Source organism: Lagopus leucura, unplaced genomic scaffold (assembly GCF_019238085.1).
Source record: "Lagopus leucura isolate 7727_CA_CO unplaced genomic scaffold, USGS_WTPT01 Super-Scaffold_73, whole genome shotgun sequence".
NCBI classification, from domain to species: domain Eukaryota; kingdom Metazoa; phylum Chordata; class Aves; order Galliformes; family Phasianidae; genus Lagopus; species Lagopus leucura.
In genome coordinates, this window is record NW_024962252.1 from 32,762,126 (window position 1) to 32,785,815 (window position 23,690).

Consider the following 23,690-nt stretch of genomic DNA (forward strand, 5'->3'; position numbering starts at 1 on the left):
ATGGCAGCCTGCGGCTGGTGCCGGTGCCGGGCGGCGCTGGCCCTCCGGGCGGTGGGCGGCAGCCGCTGGGGACGGCGGGGGGCGGCACCCGGTGAGGCAGGGTGCGACATGGGGAGCCCGGACCGGGGTGGCGGGGGCGGCTGGCGGGGCCCGGGATCACCCGAGGCGCGGAGCTTGAGGAAGTGTTTCACGCTTTCTTGCTGCCGGTAGCCGGGGGGAGCTCAGCGTGCGCTCACGGGCTGTGCTGCTTTTACAGAGCCGAGGGCGGTACATGTCACCTCCCCCAGACTCTGCTCCGAGAGGGAGAGTAGCGTGTCTTACCAGGAGCTCAAGAACCTGAAGAAAGCAAACGTCCTCCACATCGATGTTCGAGAGAGGTGGGAGATTGAGAGAGATGGGAAAATCCCGGCGTCCATCAACATACCATGTAAGATACTCGCACTGTTGCCTGGAAATGTTTGTTGGTGCAGTTTGGCTGGTGAGCAAGGCTATGGACGCATAATCGCAGAACCCCAGGGTTTGGAGGAGACCTGGAGATCATCTGGTCTCACTCCCACTAAAGCAGGCTCCCTACAGCAGGTGGCACAGGAAGGAAGGAGTTCAGGTGGGTCTTGATTTCTTCAGAGAAACAGACTCCACAGCCACTCTGGGCAGCCTGTGCCAGTGCTGTCACCCTCATAGTTATGGAATTTTTCCTCATATTTGTATGGAAATCCCTGTGTTCAGTTTGTACTAATTGTGCTGGGCACCACTGAAAAGATCCTGGGTCCATCTGCTTGACTCCTGCCCTTAAGATATTTATAAGCGTTGATACGATTACCTCTCAGTCTTCTCCAGGCTGAACAGTCCCAGGTCTCTCAGCCTTTCCTCATATGGAGGGCCCATAATTATCTTGTGGCCCTCCACTGGATTCTGTCTAGAAAATCCCTGTCTTTCTTGAGCAGTGGAGCCCAGATCTTCCCAGAGGAATTCAAAACATTAGAATGTAGATCTAATGGTGGACAGAGAATAAGTGAGACTTTCTGTATTGTTTTATTTTTCCATTTCCCAGTGAATGAATTAGTGGAAGCTCTGCAGATGAATCCAGCAGACTTTAGGGAGCAGTACAATCAGAAGATGCCTGCCAAGTCAGACCATGTGGTTTTCTCCTGCTTTGCAGGAACAAGAAGTAGACAAGCACTGTGTTTTGCTGCATCCCTGGGTTTCAGCAGGTAAGCATGAAATCATGCGTAAGGATGAAATTACTATGACCTCTTCCAGTAAGTGCAGCAGAACTCTCTCTCAACTTCCAATGGGTGTGAGTAATATTTTTGACGTGGAATGAAGAGATTAATCTTATAGGTAGAGAACTGCCAAACAGTACCTTTTCATGTCCCCACTGAACCTTGAAAGATGGTATTTGGTGTTACAGCGAAGTGAGGCATCCTGTGAAACAACCCCCAGCAACTCTGCTTTTATGCTGGAAGTGATTCCATGTGCTGCAGGACCACATTGGTGTTGGAAGGACTTTCTACTTATTACTTATTCCTTGCTGAGATGCCACTTGTACAGCATCATAACACTAATCTTCACATGCAGAATGACTGGAAAGGTAGAATAGTTTTTATTTTGGTACAAGTAAAATCTTAGGTAGTTTATGAAAACATACCCTTTGTGAAACTGCTGTTCCACCTGTACAATTCATCTGTACATTTCACGGTGATAAAATACGACTTTCAGTATGGCTTTCAGTAAAGCAGTGTGTTGTTTACAAAGTAGTGAAGCGACTAGTGAAAAAGACAGCAAGATTGACGGAGTGAAAGAAATGGTAGCATTTGACTGGTAGAGTTGTTAAGGTCTCAACAGAAGGCATCTCGCTGATTAGAAGGCTGCAGAAATTTCAAAAATTGATTGTTTGCCCATGTTTTTACTGAGCAGCAATTCAAGAATTGGAGTATTTCTGCCAATTATAGTCAAAAGTGTGGAACCATGCTCTTGTTTTATAAATCTGCCGTTTAAATAAGTGCAAAATAACCTTTGTCACCTGTTTTTCATACTGCCTAACTGAAGGATTGTTTTGCATGGTGTTTCTTTTTTAATCACGACTGTTTTTTTCCAGGATTATGTCAGATCTGTATAGCATGTATGTTTGCAAGAGACTAAAGACCTGTGTGTTTTTACTTCATAACATCTGAAGTATTAGGCATAATGTCACATAATGTCCCACTGCAGTGAGTTCATTGGCAAGCTATTTAATTGATCCATCTGCCACTACTTGCTTGATGTTTGATCTCCAGCATTGCATTATTTGGAAGAAATGGCCTACAGAATATACTGTTTAGATGCAGGCAGTGTTTGACTTCCCTTATTTCTGCCTGGTTCATTGTATAATGTGCAAGTGTATTTAAGATAATTTCTTTGTGCTTTTTTTCTGTCACTTCTCTTCCCTATCTTTTCCTACATCGATAGGAGAGTCCTTTATGATATTTATCTTCTGCATACTTTCAGAGTTCAGCACTATGCTGGTGGCCTTGAGGACTGGGCAAAACATGAATCGCTAGAGAAAAAATGAAGATGACATCCTCCAGCTCCTGCCCCACCTTCAGGATGCTTTGTAGATTTTATCAGGATGCTTTGTAGATTTTATCAGGATGCTTTGTAGATTTTAGCATTCAAACTACCCACAATCCACTTTCAGAATACAAACGTTTCCCCTCCTGTAAATGGGCATTTCATTAGCCATGCATATTAACTGCTTTGTTTCAATTAAGTTCTAGGAGATGAATAGAAGATGTTAAATTTGTTCAGCCTTTAATCTGCACGACGTTATTTGCTGGAAGAAAGTGACAAGAATTTTAATGTTTTTGGCTACCAGGATTTTGGCATGATTTGCTTTATGACTTTAAATAAATGGTGATAGCATGCATAAAATTATCCTTCCCAAAAAACTTTGTTGAGTACCTTGTTTAGAATAACTGCAGTTTAATGGAATTGCTGTAAGTGTCCTAAGCACAGGTGTATTATCCTTCATGTATAGCTATATTTTTAAGTTTTTACCATGTTATCAAGAGCATACAATGGGAAACTGACTTGCTGTTCAAAATGTGTGATTCCTTTCTTTGGAAGTATGTCCATTTACATACACAGGTCTGCTTCTGAGCACAAAATGCAATAGCACTCAGTCAACTTGTTCTTTTCCCTTAGCAGCTCAGTATCAAGTGAGAACTTGTCTATATTTACTTGAAGTTGTTATTATGGAGATGTAATCATCTTAGATTGGAAAATGTGAAGCATCCAAGGAAGCTATCTAACTCCCTGCTTTCTTCTTTGTATATTAATTTGTACATCTGAAATGTTAAAAAAAAAAACAATACATCCCATCCCACCTATACAGCCGCATAGTCATAATTCTAAGGATTGGGTTTTTTATTTGTCTGTTTTAATGCTGTTAGCAGTTCAAGGGAACTAGCAAAGCTGAATTACTCTGAACTGAATTAAAGCCTATAGAAAACTGCAGAAGCCTACGACTCTGCGGGATGTCTGGAAAAAGAGAGCAAGATTTCTGGTTCTGCTCTGAGAATTAGCAACCAACTGTCTCACCTCTGTGACATTTGCTTATGTAGCATCATCTGTTTACAAATTTCTTATGTGTGACTCAGAATAGCCTGCTGAAGCTGTTGGTAATATGGAGTTACACAGGGATTCATTAATGGACATTCATACATACGTAATACTTGAATGTAGCTCTTCACCAGAACTCCACCTACATTAAGAGGCCCCTTCCATTACCTAAACTCTACTCAGTTTTCCCAAAGCACCATTTTGCCACTCGCACTGTTTATCCTGTTTCCCTAGAAGGGAATTTGTTGAGGACAAATTCAGGTGTCTTCCATCCACCAAGCTTTTCATGTGCCTGTTCTGAGAGGATCAGCTCCAGCTGGCATCTTTGAATTCTGAGATTTTTTGACTCTTCATATACTATTGGACAGTACCATATATGGTGAAACCTTCAAATTTTGTTCGGGAACCAAACCAATCATAACAAGAGATCCTATATTCTCTGGGTTTAGAAAACTAAATTCTATTAAGAAATTAAATTTTGGAAGAAAGAGGCTAAAAGAAACACAAGCCTTTTAGTAAGTGCAGAATTGTTACCAATTGGAAAAAAAACCAAAATCACATTCTTTGGCACAGACCAGTTGGCATTTTAGCAGCTGCACAGTGGAGTCCTTCAGTCCATTGTTACTTCAATGAGTGGCAGGTAGGGGCAGAGCGCAAAGGGCAGAAGTATTTTGCCCCTGAAGAAAGCCTTTCCCAGAATCCAGCTTCGTCGGATGACAATGAGAAACTGAGCAGGAGGTTTGTGGAATTAATTAATGCAGTGCATTAAGAAATCTTAATGTAAGTTTTCTGATGCTTAGTAGTAGATTTTTTTTCAACTGTTAAACACCTTTTAAAGGCAATTTAAAATAATGAAAACATACAACTAAAATATTGAAATAGATTTACCAACCTTTTTCTCTGTAGTCTAACAGTTTCCAAGCTGTTTAAACAGGTTTTGTAATTCTCATCATTGAATTCAGATCCTTTGACTTCACTCTATTGCCTTTCACTGCTTACACTGGAATCAGAGATGGTAATACCATCATCATCCTGACAGTAATTACTTCAGATGCCTCTAGTTATCATCAAGTGCCCAATATTTTAGCTCTGAGATTTAGATCATACAGATAATAAAGGTGTGAAGAAAAGTTTGCAAAGGCTCTTTAGCAGTGAGAAAACTTTTCACTCTGTCCATTCTTAATTGTGTAAAGTTCCCCAATTAAATAAATAAAAAAAGATGAGGGATGTGTGATAGATGTGAAAAGACTGATGTTTAACTGAAGAACAGCTCATATTTACGAACTCCATACAGCAGTCAGTGTGCATTTATTTTTACTTGCCAAGTGCACATCACAAGTAGAACATTCTAGGCTTCGAGCACCAAAGACAAATATCCAAACCCACTTCATCAATTAGGTGTCTATAAAGGTACAGTTGAAGGGCAACAGCAGTAGCAAAGGCCACAGTGTGTTTTTTCTATCTTATTAAAGTGGTTTGGATTTTACTACCTAATCTTTAACAAAAATGACAAGAACAGTACTAAATGCAAGTAGCCATGCTGGCTGCATATAAATACACTTCTGTTTCAGTGAACGAGGTGCAAATTGCAGAGGGATATTATCTACAAAAACAGAGTTCACTTTTCTTTTAATGGGTCCGTTTTTTGAGTCAAAACATCACAAAAGATTTTGTAGAACCCTCCCTGGCATTTTAAACCTGCAAGATGTGGTGTTTGAGGAAAGGAGAAGCTGGACAACAACGGTACTTCACTTTGTTTTATTGTTCAATTTTTATAGTCGGGCAAATCAGCATTCTTATTCAAAATGAAGTTGTACAGAAATTATTTAGAAAGGAAGTTAGCTAAAAATCATTACATTTGATTTAGGCCAATTCCTGACTTCAGTGGGATATCTGCCTGAGTAAGGAACACAGGATATGGCCTTCTATTTGAAGGAATCTCATTTTCTCCAGCACGCAGTCAACCAAGGAATCCCATTTCAGTTATTCTAAAGAGTTGCTCCTAAGATCACAATTAAAATTAGCCAGTATGAAGCTCACCAAAAGCTTGATCCTCTTAAATAACTTCTTCAACGAGCCACACAAATTCACACTAACAGTGAAGGCAGACTAACAGTGTGTATCTTTTATACAAAAGAAAAAAATAAAAATAAAAAAAACAATCATAGCCAGATTTGTATTTGTTTGTGAAATACTCCAATTGTACTTACACAGTACATGCAAAAAAAATAATTGTTGGTGTTTTGTTTTTTAAATTCCAAATGCTTGAAATGCTTAGGAAAACTGCAGAATCACTATACATATTGCACTTTTCTGGTAAGTTGGGCTTCTAGGCTTCAAGGCAAAAACATCCAAGTACATCTATTGAGGAAAACAAGCACCTTCCTAACCCCCAAAAATGAACTGAATTTCTTCCCTGCAGTTTTCATTAAAACTCTAACACCATTCTTTGCAAATTCTTCTGTGCTTTGCTCCTGAAGGACTGTTTTCACTTGTTAGAAAATCCAGATGATAGGAAAAAAAAAATAAAAATAGAAAAATCACCAAATCCCTAGGTAATTAATAGGTTTAACATACAGTGCACTACCCTCCTTCAGTCACAAACAAAATGAAGACAACACAGGTCATTAATATAGTTACACTTAGGCTTCAAGAACACTCTTAAAAATAAAAATAAAAAAATCACTTTTAATGGCAAGCCACAATTTTCTCAAAGCAAACCAAACCAGTAACGAACTATTTGTTTTGAGTGGATAGAATTACCCTTTTGCAGCTTGGTTTAATATTTGATTCCTTACACTGAGAAATCTTAGTACTTTTGCTCCAGCGTCAGAGAAAATGATGCAGTTTTAAAGAAAAAACTTCCAAAATGCTTGACACAAACAAGCTATTTACTCTTCAAGTTCTTTGTCAAAGATGTTATTAAAAAATTCTGTCCATTTCATGAACACAGGAAAGATCCCAGGATGTCTTGAGTCAAAGTGGTCCGTAAAGAAATTCTTTGGAATGTCTTAAGATTGGCTATAACTAGAGTTCTGGCTACCGTTTGGACCCTGTTCTCCTTCACTGTTTGGAAGAGAAACACAAAAAGACACGTCTCAAAACAACAGCACCATCCTGCATTTCTGTCTTTTGCAAATGAAAAACATTTGTGTATTTGAACAGTAATTTCAAAATACTCCGATGCAGCTCCATCCTGAATTCACTCCTGAAATCAACATTTCCTAAGTTCCCATAACAGAAGCTTGTGCATAGGAATGTGTGTGTGCAGGTTCCAAATACTGATATTTAATCACAGTAATTAAACATGACATCAAACAGGCACAGTTCTACAGAATCAGGCTCTGTCACTGGACCTAACACACTCTTTTTAACCTGTATTGCTCAGATTCTAATTGCATTAATGCTTTTCCACAAAAGAGCAAATATTCTCCTCCTGAACAATCAGACTGCACACTTAGAAGAGCCTGCAGAGCACTATCATTCACAATGCCTCAAACATATCATCATACCTAAGAGAGTATTTTATTTTTTCCATATGAAAGGTGCAGTAAGTAATGGAGGTACAGTACCTGTTTGGAGGTGGTTTTGGTTTAGGCATTTTGCTAAGAATAGTAGCCATCTCCTTCCTCTCATCAAAGTTCTTCCACTGCTCGTACAGCTTCAGAATAACCCTGATTATTTCTAAAATCTGATTTGAAAGAAACTGGATTTTAGGTCAATCACAATAGTGACTTTGGTATTAATGTCATCATTTGCAGCGTACAGTTAATTAACCATTCCTCAAATTAAGAAGCACAATTTTCACATTAGAAACAGAGCTGCCTCTGATATTATCCGGTCTGGCAACCAACCATTTCTGTAAAGAGTTTTTTGGTTTAACTGTTGAACTGAAGCCTGAACAGAACCGTTCTCTCTCTCCCACTCCATTTCCATCCCACTGTATCAACCATTTCTCCTCCTAAAGCCAAAGGGCTGCTTATGCTTTATACTGCTGGGAAAACAAGGACACTTGGCAACATGTCTGTAGCTGAATGATCACGGATTACAAATGAAGTGATTACTGTCTGTGTTCTGTACCGACCAGGGGCACAGTGTTAAAAACAAATGAAACCAACACTGCTCTGAATTCTTTACTTCCAAAAATAAATAAATAAATAAATAGATAAATAAGTAAATAAATAAAGAGCTAAGAAGTGTCTCAATACTTTATAATAAAAATTGTTGAATTTTCAAATTCAATTTCCAGAAGTATAAATATTCTCTACCAGTTTGGAGGCTATATTAATTTCCTGTTAATTTTCTAGTGCAGTATTTTACATAGAAGGTGGATAAACACAGAATAACCTCAGTTGGAAGGAACCCACAAGGATCAAGTCTAACTCCAGCTTCACACAGGACCACCCAAAATAAATAAATAAATAAATAAATAAATAAATAAAAACATGTTTGCTTCATTATTTGTTTCACCACTTACTAAATTAATGAAGTGGACTTCTTCCCAGTTTATGGATTTTGATCAAATGCTAGAACAATATATATCCTTGAAACAGTAGTTACATTTGGCTAGGAGGTCCATGGTGTTAATAATAATAATAATAATAATATAAAAATAATAAAATTCAAGCTTAGATTGTAGGCACTGGTATGAGAACAGAGACATTTAAACACTGAAACATGTTCAACATCAAGCTTATGATAACATTACATGTCAAACACGGATTGTTTCTCCTGTGCTGCCAATCTGCTTTTGCATGCCTGACAGTGTAGTTCACAGAGATTTGATTCATCATAGCATTCACACTGTGCTTAAATACATGGCAAACTCTGGAATACAAATCCAAAGCAGGGATATCACTATTGAGATGAAGGGCAATCAAGGGCAGAGAGAGCAATCATAAACCTTCTCTTACATTTGCCATTCCATTTTGAACGCTCAGGATCAAAAAAAATAAACTTGACTGAAAAAATATGTGCAGAGTGACACAGTGTGATAAGGGGAATGAGAATGAGCATATATTGAGTATGACTTTCTTGCAGGAGCAAAACGTCGGTTACAGATGTATGCATTCAGAAAGTCAACTAAAGACTTAAAAGGAAGTAGTTAAGGAACATTATTGGTATGAGAAAAATGCACTTTAAAATCTGATAAATGTACGTAGTGGATTATTTGACATGCAACTTGCAGGGTCAGGGAACTCATCTGCAGCATCTTGGAACACCCTTGCTTAACACTGAATAAAGTCATAGCCCCCGTCATCCTGAAAGCATCAATGTTTTATACATACAATGAAAGGAAGAAAAGGACAATTCATAGGCACAATGCTGAAAGGCAAATCAGAAAATTATGTGCATTAAAATTTGAAAACGATAATATAGTTCAATCTTGAACGATAAATATTGGGAATTCTTTTTCTTCTGGCAAAAAAAAAAAAACCCACAAGATATTTGTTTTCTATTTCAGTCTGTGAAATGGCAACAGCAGCAATGCTCTGCCCTTATGCAGAGGTTCAGTCTTGTCTTTCAGTGCAGAGTGATACCCAAATGACCTGACATTTCCTCTCCTCCCTAATTTCAATAGTCTATAATGCAATTGCTGAATGTAGTTCAAATCAGTATCCTACACATGCAAAACAGGTTTTAACCATGGCTAACATTGCTAGTCAGTCCATAGCAAAGGGCAGGAGGTAAAACAAGAGTACCTTTTCCATATCAACAGATAGCTCAGCAAACCATTGCCTTGCATCCTTCTGCTGGACAACGCAGGCCACGTGTAGGCAAGCTGCAAATATCAGGTGATGGAGATACTCAATGATTCACTCTTCATACATTTAGAAACACTATTTTTGTCAGTCAGCAAAATTTCTATAGAGTTCAGAGTTCTTCACTCCCTCTGCAAACAATCTCAGCCAGTATTCAACAGTTAAATGTGATTTTTCTTCAAGACTTTCCAAGTTGCATAGTTACGCTCTTAGTACTGTATGAAATACAAACTGGAGAAGCTTATGAGAGCATTTTAAGGAATGCTTGTTGATGGGACAAAGTACAGAAGGCATCTTTTTAAAGGTGACAGAGACGTTACTTTTGTTACTTACCTAGAGCTATCATGAAAGGAGGGTACAGCAGACAAAGATCAGTTCTATATGTGTCATTCACTATCCTCCTGTGCGAAAGAGAGCACAATACCTCTTTTAGACTACATAAACTGCTGCCAGTTTATAAACATTTTATCAGTTACCCAAATGGTATCAGTTAATCAAATGGTAGGAGTCTGCAAGGCAAAACAGAGAAACTAAGATCTCTTCCTCACTAAAAGTCATCCATTGTTTTCCTTGAAGTCACAGCAGAAGTCTGTTTGGGAACACTATATTGCAACATCACCAATGTAATCCTTCAGTGTGTTCACCTCCATCATAAAATAGTTATCCCTGTTCCATAAATAAGCAAATTAGGGCAAAAATAAAGGTAGTATTTTTATTGTCTGTATTTGAGAAACAATTAAAAGGATTAAATTAAAATTTAAGGAGTTCTGTTTAACCAATTTAAGAAACAAAACTGCATCCTGCTTTTACCAAAAGTTGACGTTAACAGAAAAATAGCTAATGTCTATATGAAGTCACCATGTAACAGTGTAAAAAACAGTGCTATTGGAGCTGCTCTAAAAATAAAAACTAGAGCATTTCAAAGTAAAAACCATTACAGGGTTAAAAACAGTAATTTAAGCCAGTGACATATACATGCATAGGTTAACTTGTATACCCCTTGTATTATTTAGCCTACTTAGCCATCTCTGAGGCATAACTGTTAAACACTCGCTTTCTTGCTGAAAGGAAACACTAAAATCAACCGCTGTCTTCATTACCAAGCAAGAGGTAGCAGCATGTCTTCTTGGCCCATATCTTGCACATATTGGAGCAAAGGTCTATAAGGATGATACACTATCAAACAGCAGTCCTAGGAAAAATGTCAAGATAAAACTCAAATTACAATGCAGAATGTGTTGTCAGTTCTTGTTAAAAACATTTGATTTACAAATCAATTACTGTACTTTTAAAGCAGCATTATGACACCTAACCCTACCATAATGAGGGCACTGTTCTCTCTAGAATACCATTATACAGCATGGACGCCAGTCTGTCAATGTCTTTTCCCCAAGAGACACAGAAAGCCACATCTGCAACACAGTGAAACCTCATTTGCTTACAAACCCGTAATTCCCACTTGGAAATACAAAACACTGCCAGAAAGCAGTCTGTCGCTAAATACCATACATGGAAAGCATGCCAAAATAATTGACACTAGTTTGGAAAGCAGAAAAAAATTTTCCAGGTCTTTGAATTCCTCCTTTCCAGGCCCACGTTGGTGTATGCAAGAAGGAATAACCCTGACTGAAAGCAGCCAACTGCATGAGCGTTACAGGGAAAAGCTGCATTCAAATCCAATGTGGAAACTTGGTGCTACTTTACCTGAGCCCTCTAAGTCTGGGCCGTATCCTTTGATTAATTACAATTACCTCTCTTATATAAAAAGCAGTTCTGGAAACAGAATTTATGTTTTACTCTTCCCAAAAGTGAGCAATACATACTCCTATCACCACTACTACAATATGCATTATTTCTGTTGAGTAATTTTCATCAGAATGCTATAAATGTTAGACTTGCATGAGCACCATTCTAAAATTAGAGCAGGAGGAAGAAAAAAAGATGACAACAGCATAACGCACATTCCATAGTAAAAAATTAAAAGCATTTTAAATAAAGAGTAAACCAAGGTGTCAGTGAAATCAAATAAACTCACCTACCATTAATTCTAAGAGATAGAATTCACATTCTAGTATCTGCAAAGAAGTAAAATCACAATTAAACTGCAGCATGTTTCAGACAGTAGAAAGAACTGGCATCTAGCTTAACATTATGAATACAAAGGAATTCTCAGCACCTGTAGTTTTATATGAAATGCATTCAGGAGTGTTGGATATACAAAAGCAAACAAAATGAAATTATGATTATGCACTGTCATTATAATTGAACCCCAGTCATAACAATCCATTTGAACGTTTCATATCTGGTTTACAGTGAAGGACTATAGTTGTCTGACTTGCTTTGACACCTGACAGCAGAAATTTGTTCACAGTTTATACTTAACAGCAATACAAGAAATCCTGTTGTAGAACTGGAGTTTCTTCAGCAGGCTACTAACATGCCAAATGGCCCTTTCATATATTTTCATATTTAATTTCATATGAAATATTCTGTCCAATTGTAGCAATTAAAAAAAAAACTCCTTTTCCATGGAGGCAGCGAAGAGTTAGTGATAGTGAGCAAAAGACTGGACTGTTTTTGCTATGGAAAAGCAGTATCCCAAAACATATTTCCATTTGCCTTTATCTGTAAAAAAGCAGTGTGGTTTTACTGAAAGCAGTTTAAATATTTTATATCCTGATATATTATTTGGCTTTCTAAATAGGATGAAAGGCAAAATCACAAACAGGTAGCATTTATCACAATCTAAAGAAAAATTAGAAGTATTTTCTTCTGAAACACTACAGCATAAATCAGTACTGGTTTCAAGAAAACCATATAGAATTTATTAGACTGAGACTGAAGATGTCTCAAAACCCAATAGTAAATCTAAATTTTGAATAATAGATAAAAAGTTATTTTTCAAAAAACATTACATTTTATAGGCAAAAACAAAACAGCTTCCTGTAAGCCAACTGTTGCTGCATATAAACTTGGAAGCATCTCAGGTGCCAAGACTATTCATCTTCCCTGGAGCAACGTCCTTGTAAACAAGAATATTTTGGGGAGGCAAAGCCAAATCTCTTTTATCATCACACTGTATAACATCGGTATTTTAAACACTCAGTCACTTTATGGCATTCCTTTCAGCAACTTCGAGAAAGGAAGTTATACAGAATTTATTACAATATCTTTCTCGATAATCTATCCAAAATTAAATACAAGCAACTCCGTATATTAGCGTGAAAATATTTCCTTCTCAGAATTTAAAAGGAGAGGAGTTCCTCCTAAGAATTACTGGTCTTTTCATTCATTTTGATCAAGTTATAGTTTGTACAGCATACTTACATGGTTCATCCTATAAGGAAACTCCTTCGGGAAGGCATATGAAAACCTAGTTTTCACTACAGTAAAGACAAAACATGTTAAAAACGATGCACTTTAACTTCTTTCCCATTCTATTAATCCACCTGCATAGAGCCCTTCAAATCCATCTGGAAGCACAACTGCTTGCAATATAAAAACATGGTTTTGAAAGAGAAAAATTAAATCATAAGATTTAAGGTTCTGACAGGGCAAGAGAAATAGGTCTCAAACCCACGTTTTCACAGTTACTCAGCCAGACATTTGTCTAATGTTTTGGGCACAATTAAATCTTCTAGTCTACCACTACTAGATGTCTGAGTTCACTAACTTCCTGCAAGTAACCATTCGCACAGGGCTGCCTGCCCACCGATGTCACTGCAATCTAGAGATCATTTTAGGATCTCACCTCCAAGACTAAATTCAAATGGAATTTTCCTGTGCAATTTTTTTGATCCTTCAATAAGCAAGATCGTAAAGCGTGTGACAAAGTCTTAGGAAAGTAAGGCTGGGTGTGGAGAAGGAAGGAGAAGAACCCAGACGAGAGAGATCTTGTAAGCACCTAGTAGAAAGATGTTCATAGGCAAAAAACAGGCTCAAATTCAAATCAAAAAGCCAATTAAACATGGTGCAGATAAATGCCTTAGGCACTGGACTACCACTTTTCAAGTGTGTTTTTCTCCTTGAGTTTTTCCCACTCAAAAGCAGCTGTTTAGGCATATGACAATTCAAGAAGCTCTTGCCTTCAAGACAATGCCCAAATAACATCTATATCCTCAGTGTTCTGGCTTACAACGATCCCCAATTTAGATCATTTAGATACTTAAGTAGCCTCATACATTTTACAAGAATAGCTATTCAGTGCACTATTAAGAATTATGTTAAGTGGCAAAAACAGAGTAAAATCAGATTACCGAGCAAAGAAAATTAAGTACTCTTGAAGATGTAGATTTGAGATTTCAACAAGTGAATCTTAAAAAAGATTTTAAGTCCTCAGCCTTCATAGAAATCAAGTAACATTTAGCATCCTGCAAATGGACAGTACTGCTTATGTTAGTGACAGACAGTGAACTATGAATTGATGCTACTTCCAGGGAATCCATATGCCGCTCACTTTGGAAGATAACATTAGTCTTCTGGATGGAAAACTTCAACGTGTAGATCTGTTGTGGACTTTACTAGAAAAACTGCTGTAGGGCAGTAAGACTAGTCCACTGCTTGGAAATTTTCATTATTTCAAGATAACAGAAGAATGAATAAAACAGACATCTCAAGTAGCATGCAAGTTAAAGACATAAATAGGGAAAAATAAACTACTTTGTTTCCATTTTTTTTTCCCCCCATACAGCAAGCTGGAGATGGAACCATGTGAAATTGTCCTTTCAGTCAGCTGTATAAACACAGGGAAAAGCTTTTGAAGAGCTTGCAAGAAATCCAAGATATCTTCCTTACAAAGGAAGCCTGTGCTACAAGTTCCAATGTTTTTACCTAACAAAAAGCAAGTCAACCTCAACTATGCTGTTTTCTCTTTTGCTAGTTTCCTTTGACTATTCTCATCTTTTTACTCCTTTTCTGTTTAAAAAAAAAAAAAAAAGGATGCGTACTGATGAAGCAACTGTAGTACAGGAAGAGTAGGTAGAATATAAGCACAAAAATGCAAGGAAAAAGCCTGTTGCTTATTTGTTCCCACTTCCACGAAATGCCAAGTGCCCATCAGGACGCACAGGAATCCTAGGTCTGAAGGAAAAACCATGAGGATCAACTTCTACAAGACACCAAGCCCTGGAATTTTCAGAAACAACACAGCTCAACAGTAGAAGACTACGCAAAATCAACTAAAATCCATCTAAGTTTCTCATTCATGCGTCAAAACAGCCACACAGATCTGTGCTTGGAGATGCTTCTGCTATAAAAATAGCAACACTTCGCTAAATCTAGTACTGGTCTTGGTCAGTCTGGCACTGAAGACACGTTTCAGTTTCTGGTGGTAGAATTGTCATACAGCCAGCCCCATGGATTGATATAGTTACTGCATGTGGAGGCTACAGATGCAGCTGGTCACCTGTCCCCTCAGCAGCTAAGAGCTATTTTGAAAGCACTGACCTACATTTTGAAGAGCATAATGAGGAATAGCCTTTTGAGAGCAGCTGGACCTTCTGGGTCAAATTACAGCATTTAGTTAAGGAAGCCATTGCTTTAAGACCTCAGTGGTTGACACGAAATTTACAGGAAATGGGAAATATAAAGTGGGAAAGAGAGAAAATAAAGTAACTACAGTGTGATTTTGTTGCATCATTATTTGCGAACAATATGTAGGTTATAAAATATATTTAGAAGTAAATATTGTGTGAAATTCAGTTTTATGGCAGGGGAAAAAGTGAATTAAAAAGCTCAGGAGGCACGAAGCCTACCAAAACTTCCACAAACAGGTACTTTCATGGAAACATACCTGATAAAATATGCAAATAAATACCTAGGTTCCCAGTTCTATCTCTGAGTAGCTCAGAAGTCTGTTCACTACTCTAGATTTATAGGCCTTGGTATTTAATTTTTATTTATGCTTCTTACAAGCTCCATTCAGAATCAACAAGAACTAATAAAGGATAGAGTCTTTTGTTTCCTTATTTAAAAAAATGTTACTTATACTAAATGGATTTAACTGGCTTCAAGCAGCCAACGTGTAACCACCCATGACTTAATAAAAACAGCCATCATAAAAAAAGTCTAATCTTTCTATAAGATACCTAACCATGGTGGATTGAGAATCACTAATACTTACACACAGAAGTAGCAGCAGAGATCAACCTTGTATTTGAAACAACACCAAACTCCTGAAGAAAAAGAAGGTTAAATGAGGTGAACCACCAGAAATACTGCTTACCCCACTATTATTATTAAATTAAATTTAAATAAATTGAATAGTTATTAAATTAAATAAAAATTAAATATTAAATAAATTATTAAATTAAAACCGCCTCTTACTAAGTTGGGCTTCTTTATGTTGTATTTCATTTTTCCCCACCCTTTTTTTTTAATTAAACAGTAAATTACATGATCTAGGTAAAAAAGTTTTTTCCATTTATTACTTTGTCCTTTCAGTTATGAAGAATGAAGAATAGTAAACGTATATGAAAAGTACTACAGCCACAATACCTGAAGATTAGTTTGCTAACAATCTACACATAAAACAATCAAAAGAGCTTCAATAAGGTGTGCTGGTTTTAGACTAATTGGAAAGAAAACCATGTTTATAAGGGTGTCATTAACTAACTTTTCTAAATATGTTTCCATGAAGCCTTAGGTTCTCCACTGAGGCAGACAGCAAGTCAAAAATTTCTACTTAGAAATTTTCCTTTTGGAGATGCACATACAAGAATCATTACTGCTACATCTGCCTTCTGAAGATGCAGAAGCCTTAGCATCAGGAAGGCTGCAATGCCTCCTAATAGCTGCTGTAACACAGTGTAAGTGGACATATTTTCCTTACACGAGTAGACTTCATCAAAGGCTTAATCAACAAGATGATAAAAAAAATACTCTCTCCATGCTCTGTGTCTTTCTCCTTTCCTTTATCTCTTTCAAACACTGAAAGCTATCAGAGCTTTTGTACAGATAACAGTACCACACATAAACATCAGTTCAGTAGGACCGCCTCTAGGTATTTGGGTTCCTCCTCTAAAATCATAACTGCTAACATAGCACACATTTGCCAATATGATTTTTTTTTTTTTTTTTCCCCCATTATGCAGAACCTCCTCAAACTGCTGAAAAGCTTCTCCCATTTCTTAGAAAACTAGGAACAGGGCCTAGCTGATGCTAACTTTTAGCCACCCTCAAAGTGGACCTTCAACTCCACTGGTGGAGGACTCAGGCCTTCTCACCACTATCCCTAATGGATCAGATCTTTCTCAAACACAGCACGTGAGCTACAACATGCTTTTAATTCAAGTAATGAAAGTGTGGTAAACTCTGAAGATCCCTCACTATAAGAAAAGGAAAAAGATAATTAGAAAAGAAAAATCAAATTTGTTTTAAAATTTGAGTAAGCACAAGAAGGAAAAGCACAGGAGAAAGGAGACTCAAGCAAAAACTGCACAATTTAAGATACACTGTACATAAATACGTAAGCACTGATAGCAAAACACACATTTAAAGTAATCTTTCCAATTTCCAGAGGCTCTTCAGGGTTAGTAATTCAGACAAAAATGTGAAAGATCAAATATTAAATAAAATGTTTGAAGGCCTTCTGTCTCCTTTTCTTAAATTGCAATAGAAATCCATACAAAAAAATACCCAGAAGGTTTAACCCCCACAGCATGAAGAATGACAAAAAATTCTGCAAGTCCTGAATGTTTTTTCACTTTCATACATCACATAATTTCACATTAAAAAATTGTAATACTTCATACCTCTACTTTGGATGCCAAAAACACACACGTAGGAGCCATTAATACTGGATCTATACTTTTTAGGGAATATCTGAAATGTTACAACAAAATTATAATATGTTGTTTCACACATGTAGAATGATTAATCTATTAAGAGCACCACACTTCCTTTTGAAATCTTAAGTTAACTTTTACTAGCATAAAAGCTTTACACCATCCAGAAAACAAAAGTGGCACTATTTTTTAATACAAAATTTAAAAGGGCTACCAAAATGTGCCTGACACGTTTCATTCCTGTACCATCATAATAAACAGTCCTACCTGGCATAGAATCTCTTGAAGTAGACTGTAGCAGTGGCAATAACTTGCTGTCTTAATTTAAGATGTTCACCTAAAGCCTGGATAACTTAAAAGAAAAAAAAAGCTTGAGTTGTGTTTCTATAAAAAAAATTTGACACCAAACAGCAAAGGATTTCAGAACACGGCTAGTACTGAGGATTCTAAGGAGCAGTAACACAGCCTTCTCCTTGCGTCCTCATACACTGCTCAGGTGAAACAATATGTAGCTGCAAACCTACAGACCTGCAGGTGAAGAAGCACTACCACATCGTGAAGCTTGTGGACACCTTTAAAAAAGGAAAAGTGACTCGACTTCATCGTATACAAAGTCAGCATGAATTTTAAGTAGACGGCAATGCGAATCTAAAAGGGTGAAATATTGAATATTCCATTTCATAGCAAAAGAAATCCAAATACTTGAAATGTAAGTCTGTGGCTTTTCAGGGCCATGCAAAATGGATGTGCTTTTCAAACAACTAAAGCTGCCAACACAAACATGGTCATTAAATTTGGCAGAGGCAGCAGGTGTTAAAGAAATGACATATTTAGTCTAGGGAGAGGGGGTGGGAGACCAGAGGATGCAGTCAGCTGCTCCATCATAGTAGTCCTCTGCCAGTTGGCCAAGAAACAATCCTGGTGTCATCTGTGCAGGTAGCTCTTGTTTGGCCTCCCAGGCAAAGGAAAGGTGCCAAGCAAATTAGATGCATCAAGCTGGGATTAAGAGCTGGGGCTGGATATAGAAAACGACAGAGAGAAACACAGACAAACACAAGGTTGTTACTTGTTATTCTTCCCATATTTTTGTCACAGCCATTACTCTGAGAAAGGCTTGGCTGTGTGAAGACTCTTGTTTTCCTCCCTCACCAGAAACGTCAAAAAAAAAGATTATTGAATATACACTTAAGTACAAGTAATATACAAGTGTATATGCAAGCATCTATCCAGGAAGCAACCACTGATGGAAAAAGCAACAATTCCATTGTCAATAAACACTACAGTTAGTCTCCTGTTAAGCGTACAAAAACTTTTAAAAAGTCCTTTTTTCCCCAACCATTGTTTCCTCCTTGGGAATATCCAGGTTCTCACTGCACTCTCATTTAATGAGCACTGCAGCAATTTAAAACATGTAAATACCGAGAGCATTGTTGGCTAGAAAATGGACCAGTGTAGGAGAAGAACCACCCTGACCAACACTGACTATTGACAACATAGTTTGGGTTTGTTCGGTTGGTTTTTTAAGCACAAAAATTAATTTGTTACCCACCACAATTACCCAAAGCCACTTAAGTTCTTTCATTGCCATATCACTCTTCTCCTAAAAATAAAGGATACCTAATTCAGACTAGCTTGCCACCAACAGCAGGACTCACAAGCAACACTGCAGAAGGAGGTTAAGTCCACTATGGAATGCCTGTACAAATATTAAAATACTTATCAGTGTATCCTGGGAGGTCTTAAAGGATTTTTCACTTTGATTTGACCACGGGGCTACAAAGCTGTCCTACTACTAGGGCATCAGAATAATCCAAACATTAAGCTAAACAGAATTCTCCAAATATGTTTCTTGTTCCCATGGGATTTTTCAGGAGCAGTTAGGCCATCTGCTGTCAGAGAAAAATCAAGTGAGGCTTAGGGAAAAAAAATGGACAAAAGCCTAGAGAGATTAAATGAAATGGAAGCTTCTATATGCCAGGAAAAATTCCAGTACTCATAATAAATTTTTGGGAAAAAAAAAAAAAAAAAGGAAGCTATCGGATTATTATTTATTCCCTCATGTTTACCAAATAAGTAGTTTCAGGGTTTTTATTTGTTTGGTTTCTAAGTAAAAAATGTTGGTTTCAATTCAGAAGTCTTGAGTAGCCCATAATGCAAACATTACAGCTTCTGCACCAAACCAGAAAGAGAAATCATTTAATAGGCTTTTCATCCAAAAACTCGATTAAAACTCTGTGATCTAAAGAAAGAAGTCAATGTTAATTTCTCATGTTTGAATTGGCTTAGAAGATAATAATTTTCCCTCTCTATAGCTCTAACGGCCACACAATCAGTTACTGATCTACAGCAACTGTTTTCAAATGGGGAGGCAGCAGGAAATTATCCCTTCAGGTAATTTTCAGGTTACTTTGGGAAACAACCACCTCCTTAAGCAGAATCAACATGTCACAGCCAAGACTCACAGCCATATCAAGATAATGCAGAACAGGTGAGAGGCTCAATATATCTAAAATAGGGTCCCCAATTCAGAGGCAGGTGAAAAAACACAACACACACTGAGGGCTCAAATATGGCAACTGCTATATGAGTTACCATCAGCACAGTACACCCCCAGACCATCTTCTCCATGAAAGTATCCCTCTTGACCACAGAAGATGCGACAGTCTAGCAACACCATCCCCTCCAGGGCATGCCATGTTCATACATGCACACATGCTCAGGGCAGGCAGCCTTCTTCCAGCTACCATGGGTCAGGAACCTTCCTTTAGAAAAGGCACGGAGAACCAAGGAAAAAGACAACCACAAACAATTTAGCTTATCTATGAGGGCTGCTTCTCCTATTTTACTATGTTGACCTGTGATATCTAAGGTAGATATTAGAGACATGATACCAGAGGTTAAATCTTCCAAAACAATATTCTGTTACATTCTGTTGCCATGTGACAGATGGCAGCAGAGGAGCACTCTGACACAATGATGTCTCACATGGAAGTGCGTATAAAGCAAAGGTGTGGAACTGAATTCCTCCGTGAAGAAAAAATGGCACCCAATGACATTCACTGATACTTGCTGAACATTTATGGAGTGGACGCGAGCAAAGCGTGGCAGTGGCTGGTGCATTTCAGCAGTGACATGTAGGATCTACCACTTGATCTAGCAGCTGGTAGCCCTACCCACAGCAGGGGGTTGGGAACTAGATGATATCTGAAGTCTCTTCCAACCAAAGCCATTCTATGATTCTACAACCAGCCACATTCCAGACAGCCTTGTATAGCTGTCATACCACAAAATGAAAAGCATCTCTATCAGCACACCTGCATTAACTGACAGATCACAAAGAGGGAATGGTGTGCAAAGCTGAATATTGGCTTCAAGGCACTGGAAGCAATGGTGCAATATCACAAAATTTGCACCAGGTAGATACCACGAATGCTCTCACACAAGAGCAGAAAGAGCACATTATGCAAGTTTGTTAGGACCCACTGAATCAATATGAGGCTGAGGGTGACCATTTCCTGGACTGCACCATAACTGGTGACAAGATGCGGTGTCACCGCTACAAGCCACAGTCAACATGGAAGGCCACGGAGCGGTGACCGTAACAATCAAAAAGATCAACATGATGAAAAGGCATTACAAAGAAAAAGGAAAAGTGCTCACCTATCTCTGAAGATCTAGGCTCACAAGGGAAACTCCACAAGGGAGGAATCTCCACCCAGAAGTCCTTCCACAGTAGCAGTCAGCCCTTAAATGAGGTCTAACAGAGGTGCAGCCAGGCTCCACCCCTTCCGGTAGCACAGCTGAATTGCCTTCACCTGTGCTCTCAGAGCTGACCAGTCCTTTCCCCAGGTGCTCAATCAGCGGTTCAGGCCATGACTCAACTCAAGTTCCCATGCAGTAACATATGATTCCCCATCAAAGTTCAAGATGCAGTGCCAGTGGGTAAAGAGATGCGCACTGTCTTTTGGGATATGAAAGGGGTGATCCTCATGGATTTCCTGGAACCTGAAGAAACCATCACCTTTGACTGCTATGTTGTGATGCTAACTAAGCTGAAGGCTCAAACCCTCCATAGTCAGGACAAAGAAATCAATTATTTTCTTGCAACATGATAACGTTAGGTCCCATACCAGTTTTATGGAGCACAATGCCAGTCTTGACTGGACTAACCTACAACAGTCACTGTATAGTCTGGATTTCATAGCTTCTGATTTCCACCTGTTCAAATGGATGAAAGATGGACTGCATGGGCAACATTTTTCCCTAGCAACAATGCCATCATAGCAGCTGTGAAACAGTGGGTCATCTCTGCTGGTGCAGATTTTTACAAGTGTGATAATCCAGCTTTAGTTGATCACTGGTGAAAATGCATAGCTAATAGTGGTGACTGTTGAAAAACAATGTTTTGTAGCTGAGAATTTGCTCTATCAAATAGGGTTATTGTGCTCTTGGTATCTGTTGTAGTTTCCATGGAAATAAATAGGAGGTATCACTTTCAGAGTGACCTATGCAGTTTGTAAGAGTTTACTCAGGAAAATCACTGAAGTGGAACATAAAAAAGGGCACATTCCATAATTAATGATAGTGAAAATTAACACAAATACAGTTTTAAAAATACCATTATCCTATTTCTTCTTTTGGCATTGGGAAGCTATGAAACTGTTTTAACCTCAAGGAACATCAGGAATTGATCAAACTGATAAATCACTGTTTGCTTAACTTTCTGATGCTATATAAGCAATAATGAAAACATATCAACAGAAATCAGATTTGGAGCATACTCAATTATTACAGAAACCATTAACCTAAGAAAGAAGCTGGGCTAAGCGTCCTTCACAGTTACAATTCAGTATATAGGTAAGTTCTTCCAGTAGCTTTGGCGAAGTCATTTAATTTTTCTTTTAGATAGCTGAAAAGATAAGCGTTCTGCACTTCCTATGTACAGCTATGAAAAGTGTTCAAACAGCTGTTTGCAAGCAAACTAGTGCTCTGCAATATCCTTCTCCTAAGATTTTTTTTCTTTCTTATAAGTCAGACAATTGCATAGGAAAGAGTTTAAGCGTCTGTGTAACCTGATAAACTACAATGCAGCTATTCACAAGGGTTAAATGCTTTGCAGGACCATGTCTTAGATAACTTCATAGACAAGTCTCAAACTCTTTAGGAGAACAGGCTGCAGACAATACTGCGCAATTTGAGAGCCACCCACTGCTGGGGAATCAGCCACATGGGCCCAGACATGGGCTACTGTGCAGGTTTCAAAGAGTATAACTGAACACAACAGGATTCCAAGCTTCGTTTTTTAACAGGACTGCACACATTGGCTAAAATACTTACCACATAACCCCCCAGAAGATCACAGCTTGACATTTACTGATCATCAACAACCTTTAATATGCTAGCTTACCAGCTTCTCCTTGCTTCTCTTAGTTTTTTGGGTTTTTTTATAGAAAGTCCTGAAAATTAGAACTGTACTATGTTTTGCCCTACCACAGGTTAACATATTACATATGCAGCCAGGTTATATGTAATTCTTCCTGAGCTAACACAGTTAACTGAACAATAAATGTTGTAGGCACTCCAACTCTTTGTTAAAACACATTGTGAAAGTATATGCAATGTAGTAAAGAAAACCACATCCTCTGAGCCACTTACATCTCGACACAGCAGATACTATACAATAAGATGGCACAAATAAAAGTAAACCAATTTTACCATTAGTAAAAAATATCTGTAGCTTCCAATATTCTTCTTCAGTCAGAAATTTCAAGTCTTTTTGGCGTTCCTTCAGTAGATCTTGTTTATCCAAAATCCATTGTAAACTGAAGGGAAGGAAAATAACTTTAGTAACTCTTTATCAATGCTACACTGCCTCCCACACTAACAGACTACAGCTAGGGGCTAAGGCCTAGTGACCTTTAGCCAAGCCATGGGCAAACTCCTGAAGCAAATAATCCCTAGGGTTTTACAAGTTAGGCATCTGCAAAAACACAAGCACGGACTGAGATCGGCCTGTAGCTGTAGAGAATCAAACCGACTGCAGAGAAGTTGTGCTCTGCTGATTACTTGAAAGCTTTATGCTATATTTAGCCCACCCCAGGCATCCATTTAAAGCCCAACGTACTCAGAATGCGGTACTCCACGCAGCCCAACCCTCAACGTGCCACAGCTGAAGATAAATATATCCCACCCACCGTCTCCAGCTGCCCCGTGGCTGGCAACGACCACCGCTCCAACACCGCCCTCGCTGACCCCCACCCAGACAGGCCACCCTAACCTCCAGCCGAGGCTACTCGCAGCCGCAGGCCGGGCCCACCGCCGCGCCTCACCAGCTGGGCCCGGCTCCGGGCTCCCGCCCGCCCCGCAGGCCCCCAACGGCCCCGCATCCCCGCGCCGGGCAACGAACGGCCAAAACGCGGCGCCACGAAGCTCCCCGCCATCCCTCCCCTCGGCCGCGGCACCCACTAATGCGAGCTCTGCCAGAAGTTCCCGGCCATGAGGAGCCGTGCGAGGCGCCCGGGCCCTGCGCTGCCCCGGCCCCGCC

The 23,690-nt window shown here is 38.7% G+C and overlaps 2 protein-coding genes across 4 annotated transcripts; one reads left to right on the forward strand and one right to left on the reverse strand.

The window, feature by feature from the left end:
• Nucleotides 1-8,000, forward strand: TSTD3 (thiosulfate sulfurtransferase like domain containing 3). Its single transcript, XM_042886105.1, has 4 exons — nucleotides 1-91; nucleotides 257-427; nucleotides 1,052-1,211; nucleotides 2,488-8,000. Exons 1-4 carry the CDS (start codon nucleotides 1-3, stop codon nucleotides 2,549-2,551), a joined length of 486 nt encoding a protein of 161 aa, XP_042742039.1. The 3' UTR covers nucleotides 2,552-8,000.
• On the reverse strand, nucleotides 5,344-23,689 carry CCNC (cyclin C). Of its 3 annotated transcripts, XM_042886073.1 has the most exons (12): nucleotides 23,612-23,689; nucleotides 22,862-22,968; nucleotides 17,414-17,498; nucleotides 17,114-17,183; nucleotides 15,484-15,535; nucleotides 12,690-12,745; nucleotides 11,402-11,437; nucleotides 10,463-10,554; nucleotides 9,696-9,763; nucleotides 9,303-9,382; nucleotides 7,173-7,291; nucleotides 5,344-6,666 (listed from the first exon to the last, which is right to left on the reverse strand). In XM_042886073.1, exons 1-12 carry the CDS (start codon nucleotides 23,641-23,643, stop codon nucleotides 6,612-6,614), a joined length of 852 nt encoding a protein of 283 aa, XP_042742007.1. In that variant the 5' UTR covers nucleotides 23,644-23,689; the 3' UTR covers nucleotides 5,344-6,611. The 3 variants fall into 3 exon arrangements, with proteins under 3 accessions (XP_042742007.1, XP_042742016.1, XP_042742026.1); XM_042886082.1 differs by lacking the exons at nucleotides 22,862-22,968; nucleotides 23,612-23,689 and adding an exon at nucleotides 20,807-20,903; XM_042886092.1 differs by lacking the exons at nucleotides 17,414-17,498; nucleotides 23,612-23,689 and having other exon boundaries at nucleotides 22,862-22,940.
• Nucleotide 23,690: the final 1 nt, after the last annotated feature.

What these genes read in the sequence shown, in the direction of transcription:
- TSTD3 (XM_042886105.1), top strand. Translation starts at nt 1, where the DNA reads ATGGCAGCCTGCGGCTGGTGCCGGTGCCGGGCGGCGCTGGCCCTCCGG. An exon ending in ACGGCGGGGGGCGGCACCCG is followed by an intron (nt 92 to 256) that starts GTGAGGCAGGGT and finishes CTGCTTTTACAG; the next exon opens with AGCCGAGGGCGGTACATGTC. An exon ending in GCATCCCTGGGTTTCAGCAG is followed by an intron (nt 1,212 to 2,487) that starts GTAAGCATGAAA and finishes GCATACTTTCAG; the next exon opens with AGTTCAGCACTATGCTGGTG.
- CCNC (XM_042886073.1), bottom strand. Translation starts at nt 23,643, where the DNA reads ATGGCCGGGAACTTCTGGCAGAGCTCGCATTA. An exon ending in TTCCTTATAGGATGAACCAT is followed by an intron (nt 11,438 to 12,689) that starts GTAAGTATGCTG and finishes ACTTCTTTGCAG; the next exon opens with ATACTAGAATGTGAATTCTA. An exon ending in TCCTTTCATGATAGCTCTAG is followed by an intron (nt 9,383 to 9,695) that starts GTAAGTAACAAA and finishes TGATATTTGCAG; the next exon opens with CTTGCCTACACGTGGCCTGC.